Source organism: Cyprinus carpio, chromosome B19 (genome assembly GCF_018340385.1).
Source record: "Cyprinus carpio isolate SPL01 chromosome B19, ASM1834038v1, whole genome shotgun sequence".
In the NCBI taxonomy this organism is placed as follows: domain Eukaryota; kingdom Metazoa; phylum Chordata; class Actinopteri; order Cypriniformes; family Cyprinidae; genus Cyprinus; species Cyprinus carpio.
Window position 1 is genome coordinate 14,761,278 of NC_056615.1, and position 19,349 is coordinate 14,780,626.

A 19,349-nucleotide genomic window follows, 5' to 3' on the forward strand; every position below is an offset into this window, starting at 1 on the left:
TAAAAGTTGGTGATTTGAGGTGAGCAGGACTTTGACAATGTGATGTTGGTGTGTCTGACACCATAACAAAGTTCAACTTTGTGCAAATGAGTGCAGAGTTCAAGTTTATGCAAATAAGCAGTGACATGATGCAGCAACTTCCGATGGCTGAGAAGACAGTGAAGCTCATGTGATCCGCCTACTGTCAGATGCTGTGGTCGAGTGTAGACGATGGAGGAGAAAATCATTTTTCTATTTTGTATGACTTGTTTCTGCCCACATACAGAGACATACACAAAAAGTGATGCATAGAAAAACACATTTCAAATAAGCAGTAAAATTGAGCATGCATTGATTCTCGTTGATGCGTGATGCTTTGTGCATTGTAGCAGTTTATAAACAACTGGTTTCCTTTACAAAATGTTCATTTTAGCAACTGTTTCTTTTAAAAAATGCAATATTATTTTAGCTGCAGTGCAGATTATGGTCAGACTTTTGTAGCTAGAAGTGCAGCACCATGTTACCAGATCAACCAGTGGTGACAAATTGGCAATGCAAGAAATTTTTGCGGAATTCCAATTTATAAAAAATGTGAAGTCAAACATTGTGGTGATAACCATTGAGAGTGGAGAATCTGCAACCTCCAGTGATTTGAATGCTATAGTGTAGGGCTGGGCGATATATCGCATGTGATTGTCATGCGCATTTCGTTAGTAAAGCCGGTTCCCTGATTACTGCTAAATCGCCCTCACCTGCTTTCAAATGGAGCGGCATTTAATATACAGAGCCGTAGTTCACTGACAAGCTACGCAATATCGCATTCATTATCATTATACATTCATTCCCTTTGCGAAATCTTTTTTTACGAGCAAACTGTTCGAAAACTTTGTGTTCGCATCGCAAAACCCCACAAAACTTTCTTGTTTGCTTAGAAAATCTTTTTATTGTCCCCAAGAAACTCAGAGAACATAAAAGCATTGAATCCTAAGTTTTTTTTCATCACCATATCATTTTAGAGGCTCCGTAGAGATGGATGGTAGACAATTTACATGAATTTCCGCGGTAATGTCCCTTGTATTAAGATCTGTGTCCTGCCACATTTTGGAATGCAATAATGCACGTGTTGCATAGTTAGAAGCTTTGCCTTATTCCAGTGTGTTTTGGCACTAAAGGCTTGATTACGTTGCCCTGTGAAGGCCACCTTAAAACCAGATCCTCCACCCTAACTTATTGCCTGTTTCCTCACTACACGGCAGGGGCCAATTGTTAACATTAATGGATCAGCTCAACGCGGCTCTGGTCCTGTTGACGGAAGCCCTGTCAGGGCTGCACATCTGAGATTAGTTTCCCGCCACAGGTGGCTCTGTCTAGTGTCCTTCACCATGCTGTAGCAGAGCAGACCCTCTCTCTGGTGCCTCAGGCCAGGGCTTTTCTAAAACACCCCTGTGGGAGAATCAACTCAGCCCTTAATGCAGATGCAGTGCGCTCAAATACACCCCAAACCTGTACTTTTCTAACACAGTCTCCCCCTCCCTTCTTGTGTTCCCGCAGCCATATTATTTTTGGCTCTCTTCGGGATGTATGTCATCGGGGAGAGTGTGCAGCACACGGTTAATTAGTCTACCTCAAAGCAGGAATAAAGCGCGAGATATTTATTAGTGCTCTTCTAGTGCCACTTGTCACGAACACGTGTTGAGCCTCTGCAACAAACTGTGTGAAAGCAAGTCAGCGGCAGAACCAACAGTGGGGCCTTAAAATGTCAGCACTCTGATTCATGGCCAAAAGTATTCACACAAAAGACTTTTCCTCCTCCATCATGTGTTGTAAGTATTTATTTGATATAATCAAGAGGACAGAGTGGTGTATGTCCCTTGGTGTTTGCTATTCAACCAGTCTCTAACAGGAAACGCGCTGTACTTGGAGCGTTCACTAATGTGTGATAATTTATTGGGCTATTTTAGATGCTTATGCAAGTGTCAGGTTGTTTGATTTTAAGCTGAGAGCCAATAAATCCCAATCCTGTGGTGCTCTAATGCTCCCGTTTATGCATTAGCGTGACAAAAGGAGCTCACCACCACATATTTTTTTTCCTATAACTTGCATATTTATTTTTTGAAGTGTTTGAGTTTACACAAAATTGATTGATTAATGACAAATAAGATGTCTGTAATAAAGGAAAAATCCTTTACAAATCTAGTTCAAGATGCTTGTGCCATATTCTTAAAAAAATAAACCCTTTGTATTGATGTTTTTTTTGAACCAATAAACCCTTTTTAAAAAAAAATTGGCAAAAACTTATATAATTTCTCTTATACCTTAAATACATGTGAATGTACATTTCTTATTAATTTCAATATTTTTAATCTATTTTCAAGGTAGACTGTTTTTATTATTATATTTTTTATTGTTGCTATTTTACAAATATTAATTTGTTAAAAATAATGTAATTTAAGTGGTGGAGAGGTTGCATCAAAACTTTTTTAGAATCTAAATAAGTTGTCATAAAAAAGTCAAATTATTTGATTAGTTTGATGGTTGTACCATATGAATTTGATTTGGCAGATAAAAGTAATAAGCAGTGAAGCAGTTTTGTTAAAATATTAAATATTTTTTCTAAGAAATGATAAAAGAGTATGCCAAAAAATACTTTCTTTTCATGAAACTATTTCTTTTAATGAGGCTTTTTCTTCATTATAAATCAGGACAGTTTTATCACCCTGACATTTTTTAATTTATATCCCCTAAAAATGTCAAAAGGAAATTAAACACAGGCTCATAATAGAGGTGTATTCAAGTCCATTTTAAAGCATGTTTGAATAAATTAATAGATTTAGACAAAAATGTGCATCACAGCATTGACCTTTATACCGAGCTACAACTTGCACATACTCAGCACTTGTCTGTCCACTGTTTCCATCCTCCAGGTCATCCTTCTTGTTAGTCTCATCCTGGACACACGCTGCATTCAGGCTGAAGGGCCGGCCTGGTTTGGGCATGTGATAGACATTAGCACTGGAAGAGAAGTCCAGATCATTATGTTTAAGAGCTTTACAATGCTCATTAACAGCTTTCTACCACACAGTCCTGGCAGGAGATCCTGGCTCCTTCAGCCTTTGGCCCGGCTCCGTTACAGCCTCCTCTCAGTGTCTGAAGACAGACTTTAACCCTGACAGCCCTCTACCTGACACACACAGTCAGCCCCTCTTTAGGGGGTTTATCTTTTTGCACAGCTGGCATAAACCAAGGACAAAGAAGCAGTATTAATGTACTTTCACCATCCACCTCCTTAAGCACTTCATCAGGAATGTTCACAAGGGATCAGATACAGTGATGGCAGTGCATGTTGCAGTACTGATGTCAGATTTACCTGCTACATATGTGGCTCAGACTGGCCACTACTGTTATTTTCATAAGACCACTTAAGACCCACTAAACACACTACCGCTGAGAAGTCTTTAAACAATTTGTCACTGAAAGGTTTCCAGGCAAAGTCTTGATTTAAAGCATCTAATTGAGCCTCAATTCATGGTGAGTTCCGAGACAGTTGATGGAACTGTCACTCGCCAGATTTGACAGGCACTATAAGATTGTCTTATTTAAAAACCATTTTATGCCTTGCAAACCTAAACATTTGGTTTTCTGTGACATTTGCAATTCCTGCAAAAAGATCTAAGCTTAAGTCTAGCTGGTTTTGTTGAAATTACAAGAATGCATAAGTGAGTCTTGGTAGCATTAATAAGAGTAGACTGAATATTACATACATATCTGTAATGTTTTGTCATCTATGCCATCCTTTTTCAGCCAAAGTGTTTATGAATTTATAGTTTTATTATTAAGTTTCTTTTATAATAACAGTATAATTTCCAGTTATTTTTGTAATTTTCTTTGTAAAGGCAAAAAAGTAAAAATAGACATTAAATATGTACAAAAAATGAAAATTTAAAATGAAGATATTCAATTATTAATTCATTAATTTATCAATTATATGATAAATTCCTTTAAAAATGTACGTTTGTCGTTTTTGTTTTCCGTTTCCTAACTATACAGTGGGGATCAGTTGTTAATGTTAATGAAACAGTAAGCAAAAAACAAACAAGCAAATAAAAAGTGTATTGTTGAGCCCCGTACATCGTTATTTTGTAGGAACATGGAAAGGATGCCTTGTGTTCACTGTTTCCTGGCACGTGCATTGTCACAGGATGTCAGTCTTACTCTTAACAAGCTCACATAGAAGCTTTTGAAGGATAACCTTAACCGTAATTCATCTTAAACATGAGTAGTTCTGTCTTTTTTGCAGTTTTAGTGGTACTAAAGTAAACTGCACAGTCTGTCTGCTGAGTTAATGTGCATAGCTGCACTCCAGGTTGTCTGTCTGTGCAGAGAGATGTCATCACAGTAAAAACTTCACGTACAGTATAAGTCACTCAACAGCTTGATTGGTGTGTATTAAAATGAATGACTTTTCTCAACTTTACGAGCCAGTGTGTAATGTACCTCAGCTCGTTTTTAACTCGCCACTTTAATTCTCCCACCTAAAGCTGTTTTAATTCAGCGTGAGGACTTTGGGGATGGCTGCATACCTCAGTGGAGACATTTTAGTGCTGGAAAAATGAATTCTTCTTAAGTGCTTTGCTGTGTTGGTCACCAACCTTAAAAGATATCCATAAAACCCAATTCCCAGTAGGGTCTAAAATATGATTTATGAAACCTTACTTATTAGTGTGTCTCACTTTAAAATGAATTAGCACAGTTCTCACTTTCTCAAAGCTGCAAATGCTTAATATGTACAAATAGGTAGCTGTTTCCATAGACATGGAGTCTTGTTTGACCAAGTCGTAATTTCAACTCACTAATCACTGGCTCCAACACAAGTGTTTGATAGCTGTTTGATGTATACAAAAAAACAATTATAATAATAATCCAGTGTTTCCTTTTTCGTGTTGTCGTCACCATCGTTTAAAGGCCAGCGACTATTACAAAGCAGACTGCGTTAATGGACGCCTTCTTTTTGTAGTTGCAAGACAGTGACTACAGTCTGTATGGTCTTAATACAAGCCTAGTGTTATAATGACAGTTTCTGATGATCTATAATTGCAGTGGCACATATAAATGGAAGTAGAAAATTGCTGTGTCTGTTTCTCGGTATTGTACAATTCATTTGGGTAATTGGTTTGATATCCAATAGCCGGATTGTTTGCGAATCAGACCAAAACACCTGGACCTGGGCTCAAATATAGTTCAGAAATCCAATGGGCCGGTTATAGCTCTTTATTTTCGAGGTCAAGAAAACGAATCCCTCCAGTCTTTTTGTTGATTCATATCAAAAGCAAAACAGGGCATGCTCGCAAAACATTTACTCTGCGCAGAAGGACTGTAAATGTTTTATTAAAATGCCCGAACTGAAAAAACGCAAAGGAGCACCAGTTTGTTTTGGCGTGTGTGGTTTGTTCCATTCTACTGTGGCTGCAGACTACTGGTCTACTGCCGGGCCTTTATTGACTGAATCTCTCACTGTGAGGAGGGGGAAAAAACGACTTTGTATTATAACCGTATGGAGAAAAAAAAATGTTGGCAACAGTTTTTATACAGAACACTTTTTAAAAAAGAGAGACGGTCCTGACCACAAGTCATAAACCTTACTTTATTTAAACTGGCGCTCACCCATTATTTGTTCATAGGGCTTTCTGTCTCTCAGAAATAATGTTCCAGCGCTTTCGGTTTGGGGGAGGGGCATGAGGACAAACTGCTGCCAGGTGTTGTTGCCATGACATTCCATTATGCGATTCCACGTTGCCTTGATGTGAATATTCCAAAATATGATTGCGAATGATGGTTCACCCTTGGATTCTTCTTATTTTTTTAAAAGTCAGTGTACATTTTCATTCATGCTTGAGAAATGACAGAATTCATAGTTTGAGAACTGAAATATTTAATTTAGCATTTAAAATACAACACATACAAGATGAGATGCTTCTGCACCTACATTACCAGCATGGACGAATACCTGGCAACAGCTGCCATTAGTAACGCCGTTGAACTCCACCTCGTTTTGCTTCTTGTCCCAAGATGACAAGTCCATCACGTAATGCTCTGAAGGCTCTCCAACGCCGAGCGCTGCCCTGAATGACCCTATCCTGACAGCTTCCTCATTACCTTTTAATGTATTCATGCATATTCCTCCTCGCTGGCAAGGCCGTCTTTTAATGAGAGGAAACAGCGAGCCGCTCCGTGCCTTGGATCACGCAATCCGCCCTTTGTTTCGATTAACAAAACAACTTCTGATGCATGTGGAAGGCAGGTTCTCCAGGGTAGCCACTGAATTTCCTGCAATATGACAGAGAGAATATTGGCACGTCAGTGGGACACCTCAGTGACTCTGGTAGACGCTATCATTATGTATGTTGGCAATCACCTAAGCTGAATTTTGTGGCGGAAAATGAGGGAGGCCATGTCAGCCTCACTAGCGTGTTATGAGTGGCCTGAAATGCATCTGCTATGAGAGTCGCATTCTGTTTACCACAGCAGGGGGCAAACACGAGAGCCCAGGCATCGCAGGCTCAACGTGCAGCACGGTGAAATGAACAAAATACATACATTATAAGTTTGCCGCTCTTCCTTCGGGAAATATAAAAGAAGCTGATTTCAATATAAATAGAACGGGAGTATGTCTTTACGTCTACTTTGATTGTCACTTTTCAAGCCGTAAAATACCCAGAGGCCTTTCCGTGGCCTCGCTCACATGTCAATGCTAATTTTCCCTTGTTGCCAGGGTAACACATTGGGGAGCCTTGATTTTCTTCCTCTGGTCATCGAGCTTGCGTCTTTCTTCTCAGACAGCTTGCTCAGTGCTTGAAATATCTCTCAATGTTGGGCAATCAAAAATAGGAGAACATCTCAAATCAGGTTCTCTGAAGGCTTAGAATCAACAATGATGTACAGTATTCATTTTCACTGATAAAAAGTATCCCGCTGTGTCTTTCTTGAGAGGTAATTTCTCAGAGTGCCCGTATTGTGTGCGCAAACCCATTGTGGCTACGGTGGAGATACTTATATAAATTCACACCGCAAGCAAATCAGTCTCGAAGTTTTGATAGAAGTGACATCGCTCCTGTAAGAACTCAGGAGGGCGTTATCTGAAAAAGGCTAATCCAATACAACATGCCAGACAGCCACTTTCAAGTATCAAATATTTCGAGCTGTCAGCCGTTGTGGTTAGGAAGCGCAGATGCATACAGCTGTTTCGTAGTCTGCAAATGACCCCTCTCAGTCTCTATGCCCCACTCTCTGACTGACACATTCTGCTAGATAACTGCCGGTGCTGCATCGCAAGCAGCCCGTCCAGCATGTGGTTACCTCCTCAGCTAGTGCACTCGCCTGTTCAAGGGTTACTGCAGGTCAGGATTTCAATGCCTCAGTTTCACACATTCTCATGTGTCCTTTTGCTTGCAATCTCTGTGTTTCTTAGGATATAGGGTCAAAAACGTTGTTTTTAGAGGATTTTTGCTCACATAAGCATTGGCAACTGTGTTTTTTCTTTTCTAATGACTTACTGCAAGTATTGTACGCAAATATCATTGTTTTGAATGGGAAACTTGGGGATTTGTTATTGCAGCTGCACAATGCAAATGCCTGTAATTATATATTTTAAATTATAGAGATAGCAGAGCTGATGACAAATACAGTGGGGGTCCAAAAGTCTGAGAACACCAGGGAACATTTCTTTCTTTAATGCAACATTTTTAATTTCAAAATATATTTTCAGTATAAATGAAGTTCTGCCTTTTGTGTAATGGTGTTATTAGTGGTCTAAATGTTAAATATTTGTCCATTTTCCTCATAACCAGGTGTAAGTTTAGTTACATTGAGATGCTGTTATAGTTTTTCTTAATATTTTGTATTAGTTTCTTTTTTTTGCATTTTCTGAATTTCATTTTAATTTTAGTTCATTTTAGCATTATTTAATGTCTGTTTTCTATTCATTTTTATTTCATTCATATTCATTTTTATTTTTTATTGATTTTTTTGGAGAAATGTTTATATATATATATATATATATATATATGCTTTTTAAAATATATATATATATATATATATATATATATATATGTATATATATATATATATATATATATATATATATAATTTTTTTGTTAATACAGTTAATATTTTACTAGACTCAACAGAAAATGTTTTTTTTTTTATGGTTATAGCTTTAGTTTTAGTTTTAGTTAACCATAAAACCCTACTCAAACATTTGTCAAAAACCTAATATGCTTATTTCCAGACTTACATGCAAATTTTAATTTTATTTTATTTTATTTTTTATTTGGCCTAATACTAAGGAACCCACTTTTTATATGATGTAGTTTATGTTTTTGTTTGGAAAAACTTCAGACTGAGTTTATTATTTTGTTGTTGTTGTTGTTGTTGTTGTTGTTGTTTTGTTTTTTTTTTGTGTGTGTTTTTGCTGAATATGATTTTCAGCAGCTGCAGTAATTAGTATTATCTCTCAGCTTTCATTGACCTTATTGTTAATGACATAAATGTGATTAAATTTGACCATAAATTACTTAGTATAAGTACAAACTTATTAGTTTTTTGTGTAGATTTCACATAATTTTTACGTACAACTTATTGCATGCAAGAATGTAAATAAGGTGACTTAGGACAGGGGGCAGAGCGAGTGAGGAAAGACCAAAATGACAGGGAGTTTAGTGCCGAATCCTTTTAGTAGACCACTGACACATGAATGAGGGGAGAGTGAGAGAAAGAGAGAAAAAAGTAGACAGCCAATTTGGGAGTAATGCAACTAAAAACAGACAAGTATAATTTCATCCATCTGGACAGATGTGTAAAAGCGCTCCTCAGAACATTCCCCATGATTCCCCCTGATTGATCTTCCCCCGGACTGAAACACCTATTATTAGCCATGAGCCTAATAGCACCAGGATGGCTTGCTGCTCTCCCAGAGGCCAATTCTCTGGTCATATCTCACTCACTGCAGCTGTAGAAACCAAACAGGGGTGACTGAGAGAGACGAGAGGAGGCCCTGGACAGAGAGAGAGCAGGATGTGTGGATGAGGTGCTTCATATTCAGTCAATAGATTTCTAAAGCACACGTGTGTCAAACAAAACAATAACATTGTTCATGCAGGTTTCCATTGTCATTTAGGAAGAGCATTTGTACACCCACCTCAAAAAAAGCATTTATTGAGCTGCTGAAACAAAAGAATGGCTTGTGTACAATGAAATCCTCCCGGTTATTTGAAATATATCATAGTTTAAAGCTACAGTTTTACTCTGAAAGAAATGTTTATTGAAGGCCACAGCTGTGAAACATCAAACGATGCTGGTTTTGCTTGAATATTCAAGAGACTCCACAAACGCTCGCCTTCTTCCTCCGTTGGACTGCTGGCTTTTGGAAAAGAAGGAAAGCAGTTGAGGCAAGCCTGAGAGTCTATGATTGACGGCTCGCCACCCATGCCATGCCATTTAAACCGCCACATGTCCCGAGTCTGGTATGATCAGATCCATTTTGATCCAGATCCAAACTCAAACAACATTCCCACTGTCCTTCATCTTTGCTGCTCTATATGGAGATGATTTTCAGTCCTCAGCCCACCCTCAGAGGGACCCCCCCCCCCACCCCAGTCACACACAAATCTACCCCTCAAGAAACATACCTGAATCTCTGTTATTTCTATGCCATCTCTCATGGAATGTTTGGAAAGCTTCTTTACTGTTGCCTCTCGGATGTTTTGTACGGTCATCCCGTAGAATTATTTGACTGTATATTCAGCATTCTTTTGAACACCCTCTCCTTACATTGATTGAATGAGCTCCTTGGTTTAATGCATTTCCAAGAGCAGTTATCACTGTGATTGCCGGCGTGTGTTTTGGTAAAATGAGAAAAGCCGAAAACCCTTCAGTTGAAATGGCTGTTAAAGTTTATGAAAATAAATGCTAAGGGGATCGTTTTTTGTTGTGGTTTTTTTATGTTTTGTTTTTTGCTCCACTTTAATGCGCTTATATAAGCTTAAACAACATTTGCGCAGATGATTTTAGGAATAAATTCACAGATTAAATGTACACACTATTATTTGTTTTGTTTGCTTTTTTCTTTTTTTTTCTCCTGTATTTTTACGCTTATGCATGCTACTGCACAAAAGGCCTATAATTTAATAGTCTGGTTAATGTTTAGTTATGATAAATTGGGGCGGGGGGTTCTCTAAATTTCAATCTACACAAAAATAATGTATCACCTTTAGTGCATTTGCAGCATTTAATCTGAAATAAATGGAAGATATGTTGTGTCTTCCATTAACCTTACAGCCATTAATCCATCATTACTATGCAAAACAGCCAAAAATCCTGAGACTAATGTTTTTGTACCAAACACTCATTTTTTACTTGCATATGCCTAATAGTGTGTCTGGTAAAATATACATTAATCCTTTCTTATGACTTAATGTATAATGGATTTGCTTGCTATTTCAATTTAATTCTCTGCCAATTTTTCCAGTACCACTTTTAAATACTAATAACTAAATTAAAAAGCTTGTGTTTTTAAGCATTAATTTATTCCCGCAAGCCATTATTTGGCTTCACAGCTTCACTGGTGTAACTGTGCAGTCCTTATAGCTCCCGCAGAACCTTTTGTGAGTGAATTTCAAATGTTCTTCATCAGCTAAGTTTGTAGTTTCAGCTAGTCTTTGTATTTTTGCTCGTCATTTGTGATTTTTAAGCCATGAACAGGAGCTTGAGAAATGCACGCAGCTCCTGCAGACTGGTTTTCATGTGAACCATGGCAGGAGAATGAATGTGGTAGGCACAAGGCGGTTCTCCAGGTGTGACTTTTTTTCTCTGCTTTTTTACGCCTCATCAAACTCAATGTTCTTGAGTTTCAGGCAAACAATTATTGTCCGTGCTTCATTGTTTGTGCCACTTCCTCACCTGACCTGAGGACATCCAGATCAGGAAAACTTCTCCTTAAATCACACGCAACATCAGCCCACCAAATGCCAGCACAAAAAAGCATGAGCTACAACATTATTTGAATAAATAAATAAATAAATATTATTTTTGTTGTTGATGAATAAATAAATAAATAAATATATATATAAAATAAATAAATAAATAAATAAATAAATAAATAAATAAATATATATATATATATAAAAAATAGGCCTAATCAAAATATCAGCTAAATTAAGCAAATACAATTGGTATGTTTTGTTGTATGGATACATGATTAACACACAAAGAAACCGTAGCTGGACCAGCTTCAATCAAAGATCAAAATCTATCAGAGCCAGCTAATAGCAATGATTATAAATAATGGCTATGGGTGGATAAATAGCTCAGGCAAATGCACTGCAGGATATAGGCGCTCCAAAAGCTGTGTTCAGACAATGCAGGCACAAATTCAAGATAAATATATACAGATAGATAATTTTTTTTTACTAGGATTAGTACACACATGGAGCACCGTCGAGGTAAACCACCTGCCTATGCAAAGATTCATATGCAAAATACTATCCGTTCAAAGGCCACAGGATCTCCGTATCACGTAAATATTAATATAGCCATTGATTTCACCCGCTTTTAAAGATCAAAGAGAAATCAGTGGATTAAACGATGCTGTGAATGTGAATAAAGAAATGAATGTACGATGTTCTGATAAATGGAGTGCCTAAAAAAAATATTTTTAAAAAAAAATATTTTTAATTCTAACTGTAGACTACCTGGCGTTGTTTCAAATGTTTCCAGTTAAAATGGTTGAGAAGTGACGCATACATGTTTCAATTATTCTGTAAGCAATAGCATCAATTGTTAACCATAGCTAAATTGCATTTCGATTTCAATAACAGAAATATCACTATAAATGATAATCATAATCAGAACAATACCAAATAAGTATTTAATATTATTTCTTCCAATAACTGAAATACAACAAAATATTATTTCTTCCAGTTAATAGTTGGGATTATATATATGAATTCCAACTATGGGAAGAAATAATATTTCGTTGTTTATCGTACATTTTTCCGATTAACATTTACAGGCTACTGTCACACATGGAAATAACTGTCATGCTGATCTCCTGCTGTTAATATTTACGAGTTTATCCGTTTTGGCGAGCAATGACAACTGTGCTGTTGCTTATCAAAATGATGATTATATGGTTGTCTTCTAGCAAGTCTTGTAAACTTGGCTTTTTTCACCTGTGAAATGTCTGGACAAGGAGTGTTGGTTATTCGTGCATCTCGAACAGGGCCTGTTTTCCGCGCGCTTGTTTACCAAATACGCATGTTGTGGTCGGCCACTGCGAGCCCAAATAACAATAAAGCATGTGTCTGTCATGACACGTAAACCTACTATTCGTTGGGTGTGTTTTCAAACTGTCATAACAAGTAATATTCTGACAAACTCCTCCCTGAGTCTTTGTGGATTACAAGTTAAGAAATATTATCAATACGAGTCGAATGACAAGCCACTTGTCAAAATTATAAAAACAATTAATTTCGTAGCCTATGTGTTCCTGCGATTATTTTATTATTGTGCGAGTATAATGAATGTGCAAATATTTCAATAGACCTTCAGTATTTATTAAGACTTAAAATAATGCTATTGTAAACAGTAATAGGCTACGTGAACAAATATTGCACTGATATGCAAACAGAAACAAATTACACTTTGCTTTACATTTAGAATGTATTGAAAATGCGTAATTATCTCCGGTGCACATCGGGAGCCCATTACATTTGCAAGTGTTGAATTCAAGCCTCAGAAAAGCAGCTAACGAAATTTTACAAAATGAAAGGGGGCTCGGCACAAGGAAAAAAGTGTATCTTTGTTTGCCCCTCTTTGTTTACCGCGGGATTTTTTTCATTTTACTAATTCATTTCAATGGCTTTCAAACTGGAAAATGGAAATGTTGCTCTTGCCCTCTATTTCAGCAGCCGCGTCCTGGCAACAGAGCAATTTTCTATCATCAGGGATAAACGGCATCGAACAGTACATTCGGATAAAAAAGCCTGTGATTGCTGGCCTTCCTGTCTGTCATCTCTCTAGAAAATCCTCTCCCCCAGACCTGAGCCGTGTGCTGTCAGAGCTAATAATGTCTTCTATTAAGTCGAAAAAGAACACTGAAAAATCCCACTGTTCTCAATTGTGCAACATTCTCAAAAGATGAAAGATTTTTCAGCAGAGCCACCTTCATGTAGATGAACTGAAAATTAATGCTCATAAGAGGCAACGTGCGCTTCTGCTTTGGCTGTAATTTTGAAATGAACATTGAAGTATCCTTTCAGCTCTGTGTACTACACAGTCGTATGTTCTTATTTTCTAGAGACAAACTAACTTCTTTGTTGTAGCTACATTGGGATGAAATATCCGATGCAGTAGGCTACGTCAAATGCACAGAGACGCAAAGCTAATGCTATATCTGTGACATTAGGCCTCGCTCGCTCGTGTTAATACATAGCTAGCAAAAATGGACCGTTACGCTATGATCTTAAGACCATGGTCACCAAACCGTGACCACTGTTAGTGTAAAGTTACATTAATCAACCCACCAGTCAATCAGGAGGAGCTTTTAGCAAGAATGAGGATATGACGCGAGAATTAACAGCTCAAAAACATGCCTATTTAAACATAAAGGCTATTTCGACACTTATAATCTTATTTTAATTTAAAATAACTTAAAGGTCTGCCCTTTAACAATCTAAATGTTTAATCGAATTTATGCCTATATTTTTAACAGGTAGCCGATTACATATTTCCATCTTTTTATGTCTCTGTTTTTGTAAACCGGCTTCCAATCTAATAAAGCATCTTATCCGAAATGTTTACCGAGCCAGTTAAATATTTAGAAATAAAATACGTGATTTAATATGAGACCTAGGCTAAATGGCAGGGAGGGGTCTGGTGGTATTTGTTATCCTCTCTTGATTTCTATTGTAGTGATCTCGCGCAGAATACCGACAGCTGCGCGTGCTATCCATCTGCCTTCGCTTTGCCTCGCCACTTCCTCTGCTCAGCAGCCATGGAAATCCGTCGACGCCTGCGAGTCTGTGTACAGCCGATGGGCTTGAGTTCGGGAGAGCAGACCCGTTCAGCCGCGTCTGTACAATCAAGACGGTGTCTTTCCACCCGAGCCGGTCAGTAAGTCTGTTCGGACGAATGACAACAAGATCCGGGGCGCTTTCGGAATGAAGACGATTCCATTTCAAACTAGTTTTGTGTTAAGGCTCAGATAAGGCTGCATGGATGCACTCGAGCGCTGGCATGTCCACACAGATCCCCTCTCTTTCTTTTTGACAGATTTGTAATATGATGCTTATGGGTTTGCATGCATGCTTTGCTATGATTATATTCTCAATAATAATAATAAAAATTATATCATTTAAATAAAAAATTAAATACATTTAAATAATTTTTCAGCAATAGCTACTAAAGACGAGTTTGGTTTCGCCTTTATAATACAGAAATTATAATTAAAATATTATTTTGTGCCATTTTTGTGTTTGTAATGAATTTTTTACTTCAATTTTTAACTTGTAACACAATGGTTATGGTGTTCTCAAACTAACTCAAAGGCACTCATATTTTATTCATATTTTTATTTTTCTATTTCTGCGCATTTTTTCCTCAGATTCTTTAATACAATTTTTCTACAACACAACACCATTTACGATAATTCTGCAGCTCGTAAATTCATTTAGTTTTAATTGACATACGAAGCCTGTGTACAATATATGCTGAAACAGATTCACTGGCCTGTTGCAGAATATTGTCAGCATTTATCAAATAATTTAATAGCTCAATCCCTGGATAATATAGTCATTCTTAGCAATTCTAGATATGTCCTCAATTTGTCAAAGGTAAACTGTCAACACAGCTAGCAAAGTTACCAAAACATGAAGTCTCGATCAATTAAGCACTTAAAATGCTAGAAAGCATAATTGGAAGATTTGTTTGTCATGCCATGGCTATACGTCCCTGGTTTCGCTCTCGCTTTACAAACATTTTCACACTGTTCATGCAGCAGAAATAATCAATAAAATTCCTGATCACCAGTTATCTCATTTGACAGTTGCATTTAAGCAAATTGTGGCAGATTTTAAAATATATGTATATATATATATATATATATATATATATATATATATATATTATATATATATATATATATATATATATTTAAAAGATACAAAAACATTCACACATTCAGTAAATATTATTCTTCAAACGAATGAACTAATGCTCCACGTTTCCTCTTACCTGGCACAATTCTTTTGAACTCAAAATGTTTGATATCTTGACTACAAGAAGAAATCCAGAAGCTTTCAGAGCGACCAGCTGCCTTTCTTTCTCTCCCAAGTTCAGTCCACCATGGAAAATGGTTATCTACGCCGCTTGTGCACTCTTAAATCCGGCAAAGTAAATAACATCCCTAGTAATAATAGCAAGGTACGCAGTTCTTGTTACAGAAAGGGAGAAAATTGAAACTAAATGCTGCATTTAGGGCTACCATTTTTGATAAGAGGATAATTGAGGCGACACTGGTGTATAATTAGCGGATAATTTATGCTATATCCACTTTTAATCCACCTCCCAAAATAAACAAGGTCCATAATCATTACAGACGAATTGTTCTTAATTTTATAGCGCCAGTCTGAATACAGTGTAAGGGATAATCAAAGAGGATTTGAATATAACTGATTGCGACCATAATTGCTTTTTCATTACCATTTAAAGTAAATGTATGCCATATCATGAGGAAACTCGTTGTCTATAAAATAAAAATTGAGTGAGATGAGAATGAAGAAAGCCTTGCAGTTGTAGGGTATATTTACATCGTGGTTTATAATGTGATCGCGATTTGCCAAACCACAAACTGCACTCTTAATTTGCATACATTTTCAACTGTGACTGGCTCGTGATTACTAGAAGGAAAAGCTGTCACAAACCCGGGCCTTTCAGTGACTGGGGCTTAATTAAACCAGAACCTATCTGGCGTGAATCCTCTCTGAAGATCCTTAAAACATGCCTTTTCTATTACGACAAATCCTAATTTACATCAAGGCGTAACTAATTCCTACAACTATATAATAAATCCAACGCTATCTCACGACCAATTCGTACGTATTTTACGAGGTGGCTAATTCGTACGAATTTGTACGACCTCACTCGTACGATTTCGTACGATTTGGCTAGACCCCACTGACGGGTAGGTTTAGGGGCGGGGTTTGGTGTAGGTCATTCGTACAAATTCATACGAATGTGCAACTCGTAAAATACGTACGATTTGGCAAAAAATCGTATGAATTTGTACGAGTGTGGTCGTACGAATTCGTACGAATTAGCCACCTCGTAAAATATGTACGAATTGCCGTGAGATCGGGCTGGTAAATCACACCCTATTTATTTAAGCGTTGTTCTGTGTGGTTTTATTTGTGTTGTGTTATTATTTTGCTATTGTGGATTCTGCTGTTTTTAGGCTAAATGCATTTAGAGATGATCGTCCATAAAAGTGAGTTTGTAGTTGTACATAAGGCAATGAATTCGCTGTCCTGTATCGTATTCTATCGATTCGATGCATTCATTCAGTGTTTGCGCGGTTTGTAGGCTAAACGTTAGCTATTTGGCACCTCTGCCGCGGCTAACAACCACACTAATAACTACTACGACAGCACCCACAACATCTCCTCAGGACTCGCGTATCTGAGTGGGAATTTAGTGAATATCAGAGGGATATCCCAGCATTATTATTCTCCACATGGTTATGGCTATGGTGGGAGCTGTTAAGGTAGGTTAACTCGCTGTGAAGTCTCAGCTAAAGCAGAGAACTGATGACGTTAGGTTGAATGACCAATCGGAAGGCGCTGCCCTTTGGAGACAAACCATTTTACTTGTAGTGGCTGCATCAAGTCTGGAAGCAAGGACTCAAATTTAACAGAATCCACCTTAAAATCTCTGCCTTTACTCAAGCCCACCTTCCACCATACCGCGTGAGAATTACAGGACCAAAAAAAGGATAAATTGTGGAGGTAATAACGCAATATCTCCTAACCACGGAGAGAAAGAAACGAACACAACGAAAGGACTCATTTGGACTTCAGAGATAGGGGGTAAGTGCTCTCAAAGCAGAAAATTTGATGATGACCATGACTACAATGGCTGACGGTCTGGAGGCTCAAGACTCGTCAAAATCTGCTTTCATGGAGTTTGGACAGCAATCGCACTCACAACAGAGCTCCCCGTCGATGGCCGCCAGCCATTATCCGCTCCACTGTCTCCATTCCGGATCTCATCATCATCATCAGCACGACAGCTCTCCGTACTCCGGCTCGAACTCCTATAACAGGTCGCTACCTTACTCCTATGTAAGCCATCCCCACCACAGTCCATACCTGCCGTCCTACCACAGTAACGCCAGCGGAGCACAGACCAGGTTAGACGCCACAGGTAAGCGTATTTGCACGCGTAAACATACAGCTGTTTTCATTGCTATACGTCGATAAATGTAACAAGGACATACACTGCAAGTTCGTATTTAGAGCACCTTACCCGCTCTCTTTTGTTCTCGCCTAGTTTTTCCCGTCCTATGTCAGCGATAACGGTGTTCTCCTCAAAATGATTTATTGCGTTCTGCCAGTGATTCTACCCACCATTGCAAATTATAATTAGCATCTAATTGTCTCCGTCTCGACGTGTCACTACATGCAATTTCCTAAATATGACAGACAATGTAATTATGCTATAGAGTGCTTGAATGAACATTACAGACTATTTGTGTTTGTCGAGAAAAAAAAAATCGCATTTAAAATTCTGTACAGACTTATACATTTATGTGCGGGAATCATTCCACAATATTCACCCTTTTCAGAACAGCAGAAAACAACAGTGATTGAAAATGGAGAAATACGTTTCAACGGAGGAAAAGGCAAAAAGATCAGAAAACCGAGGACGATTTATTCCAGTTTGCAGCTCCAGGCACTAAATCACCGTTTCCAGCAGACTCAGTACCTGGCGTTACCAGAGCGCGCGGAGCTGGCTGCCTCTCTCGGGCTCACACAGACACAGGTGAGATGTGGACTCATTTGCATTATTATTAGTGTGTTGTGCTTCTCATTTAGGTTGATTATTATATCTTGATTGTTGTTACTGATAATGGTGGAATAATGGTGTTTTGGAAGTAGGCTGTATAATAGCCTACGTTTGTTCGTTTTTTTGCCCTGACAAAAATAAATTCTCATGTTACACTAAATTAGACATCACCTTCACTTAACAATTTAGCAACCTAAATTTTTTATTTGTCTTTCAGGTAAAGATATGGTTTCAAAACAAAAGGTCCAAGTTCAAGAAGTTGTTAAAACAAGGCGGTAACCCTCACGAGAGTGACCCTTTGCCCGGCTCCATCGCCCTGTCCCCGCGCTCTCCAGCTATTCCTCCTATCTGGGACGTCTCAGCCTCCTCTAAAGGAGTAAACATGTCTGCTAACAGCTACATGCCCGGTTACTCACACTGGTACTCGTCGCCTCATCAGGACGCCATGCAGAGATAAGCAACTAGCCCTTTTTTAGGCCAGAGGCCTTGGTGTTGACATCCTGTCTTCGCCCAGTTCACGTGCGCTAGGACGCACATTGTCATCGGCTTAACATCCTTAATAGAGACCTGTTCTGGCCTATTAAAGGGACGATTTCTTTTGAAGGATGAAGACATGTGGTGTGGCGAAGGTCAACAATGGAACTAACTGTTGATTGCATCATAAACAGACTGATTAAAAATCTGTTCTCACGTTTGACTCTAATCAAACATTCAACGCCAACATGAAATCGGAACAGGAAGCTAAACGTTTTGTCACATCACACGCGCACGCACGCGCTTGAGTCGCATTTGAAAACGAACTCAAACCTCTTGGGTAGATGTTTCTGATCATGCAAAAGCAAGCAGTTTGATTGTAAATATATTGTCCGATTTTAGTTGTTAAAACTTTTTATGTTTTGTCATAAATGGAGTAAACATGACTTCAAGTATCGTGTCGTGCCATTTTTCCTTTTGGAGACATTATGAAAAGCTTTTTAGAATCAGTTATGAATTTGATTATTGGAATAATCTGCATTGAATAAATAATTTCTTTATAAAACATACAAAAATAGGACTTATAAACGACTTGCACAGTAATATCTAAATAGTTACCTCCACATTTTGACATTTTTTCTAATGCTGGAAAGATATCTGATGCAATAGTAAAATAGCTTACCCGACCTGGTGGATTCTCAAAGTGTTTTTCCTACAGAATAGAGCTGCATCTTGTCCATCTTGTCATTCTCTAGCTCAATTATTAAGGTATTGACAAAATG

At 37.9% G+C, this 19,349-nt stretch overlaps 1 protein-coding gene across 1 annotated transcript; it reads left to right on the plus strand.

Moving 5' to 3' along the window:
- Positions 1-16,709: 16,709 nt before the first annotated feature.
- On the plus strand, positions 16,710-19,013 carry LOC109111650 (homeobox protein Dlx6a). Its single transcript, XM_019124610.2, has 3 exons — positions 16,710-17,451; positions 17,873-18,069; positions 18,311-19,013. The coding sequence occupies exons 1-3, from the start codon at positions 17,142-17,144 to the stop codon at positions 18,548-18,550; spliced, it is 747 nt and encodes a 248-aa protein (XP_018980155.2). The 5' UTR covers positions 16,710-17,141; the 3' UTR covers positions 18,551-19,013.
- Positions 19,014-19,349: the final 336 nt, after the last annotated feature.

What these genes read in the sequence shown, in the direction of transcription:
- LOC109111650 (XM_019124610.2), top strand. Translation starts at nt 17,142, where the DNA reads ATGATGACCATGACTACAATGGCTGACGGTCTGGAGGCTCAAGACTCG. An exon ending in GACCAGGTTAGACGCCACAG is followed by an intron (nt 17,452 to 17,872) that starts GTAAGCGTATTT and finishes CACCCTTTTCAG; the next exon opens with AACAGCAGAAAACAACAGTG. An exon ending in TCGGGCTCACACAGACACAG is followed by an intron (nt 18,070 to 18,310) that starts GTGAGATGTGGA and finishes TTTGTCTTTCAG; the next exon opens with GTAAAGATATGGTTTCAAAA.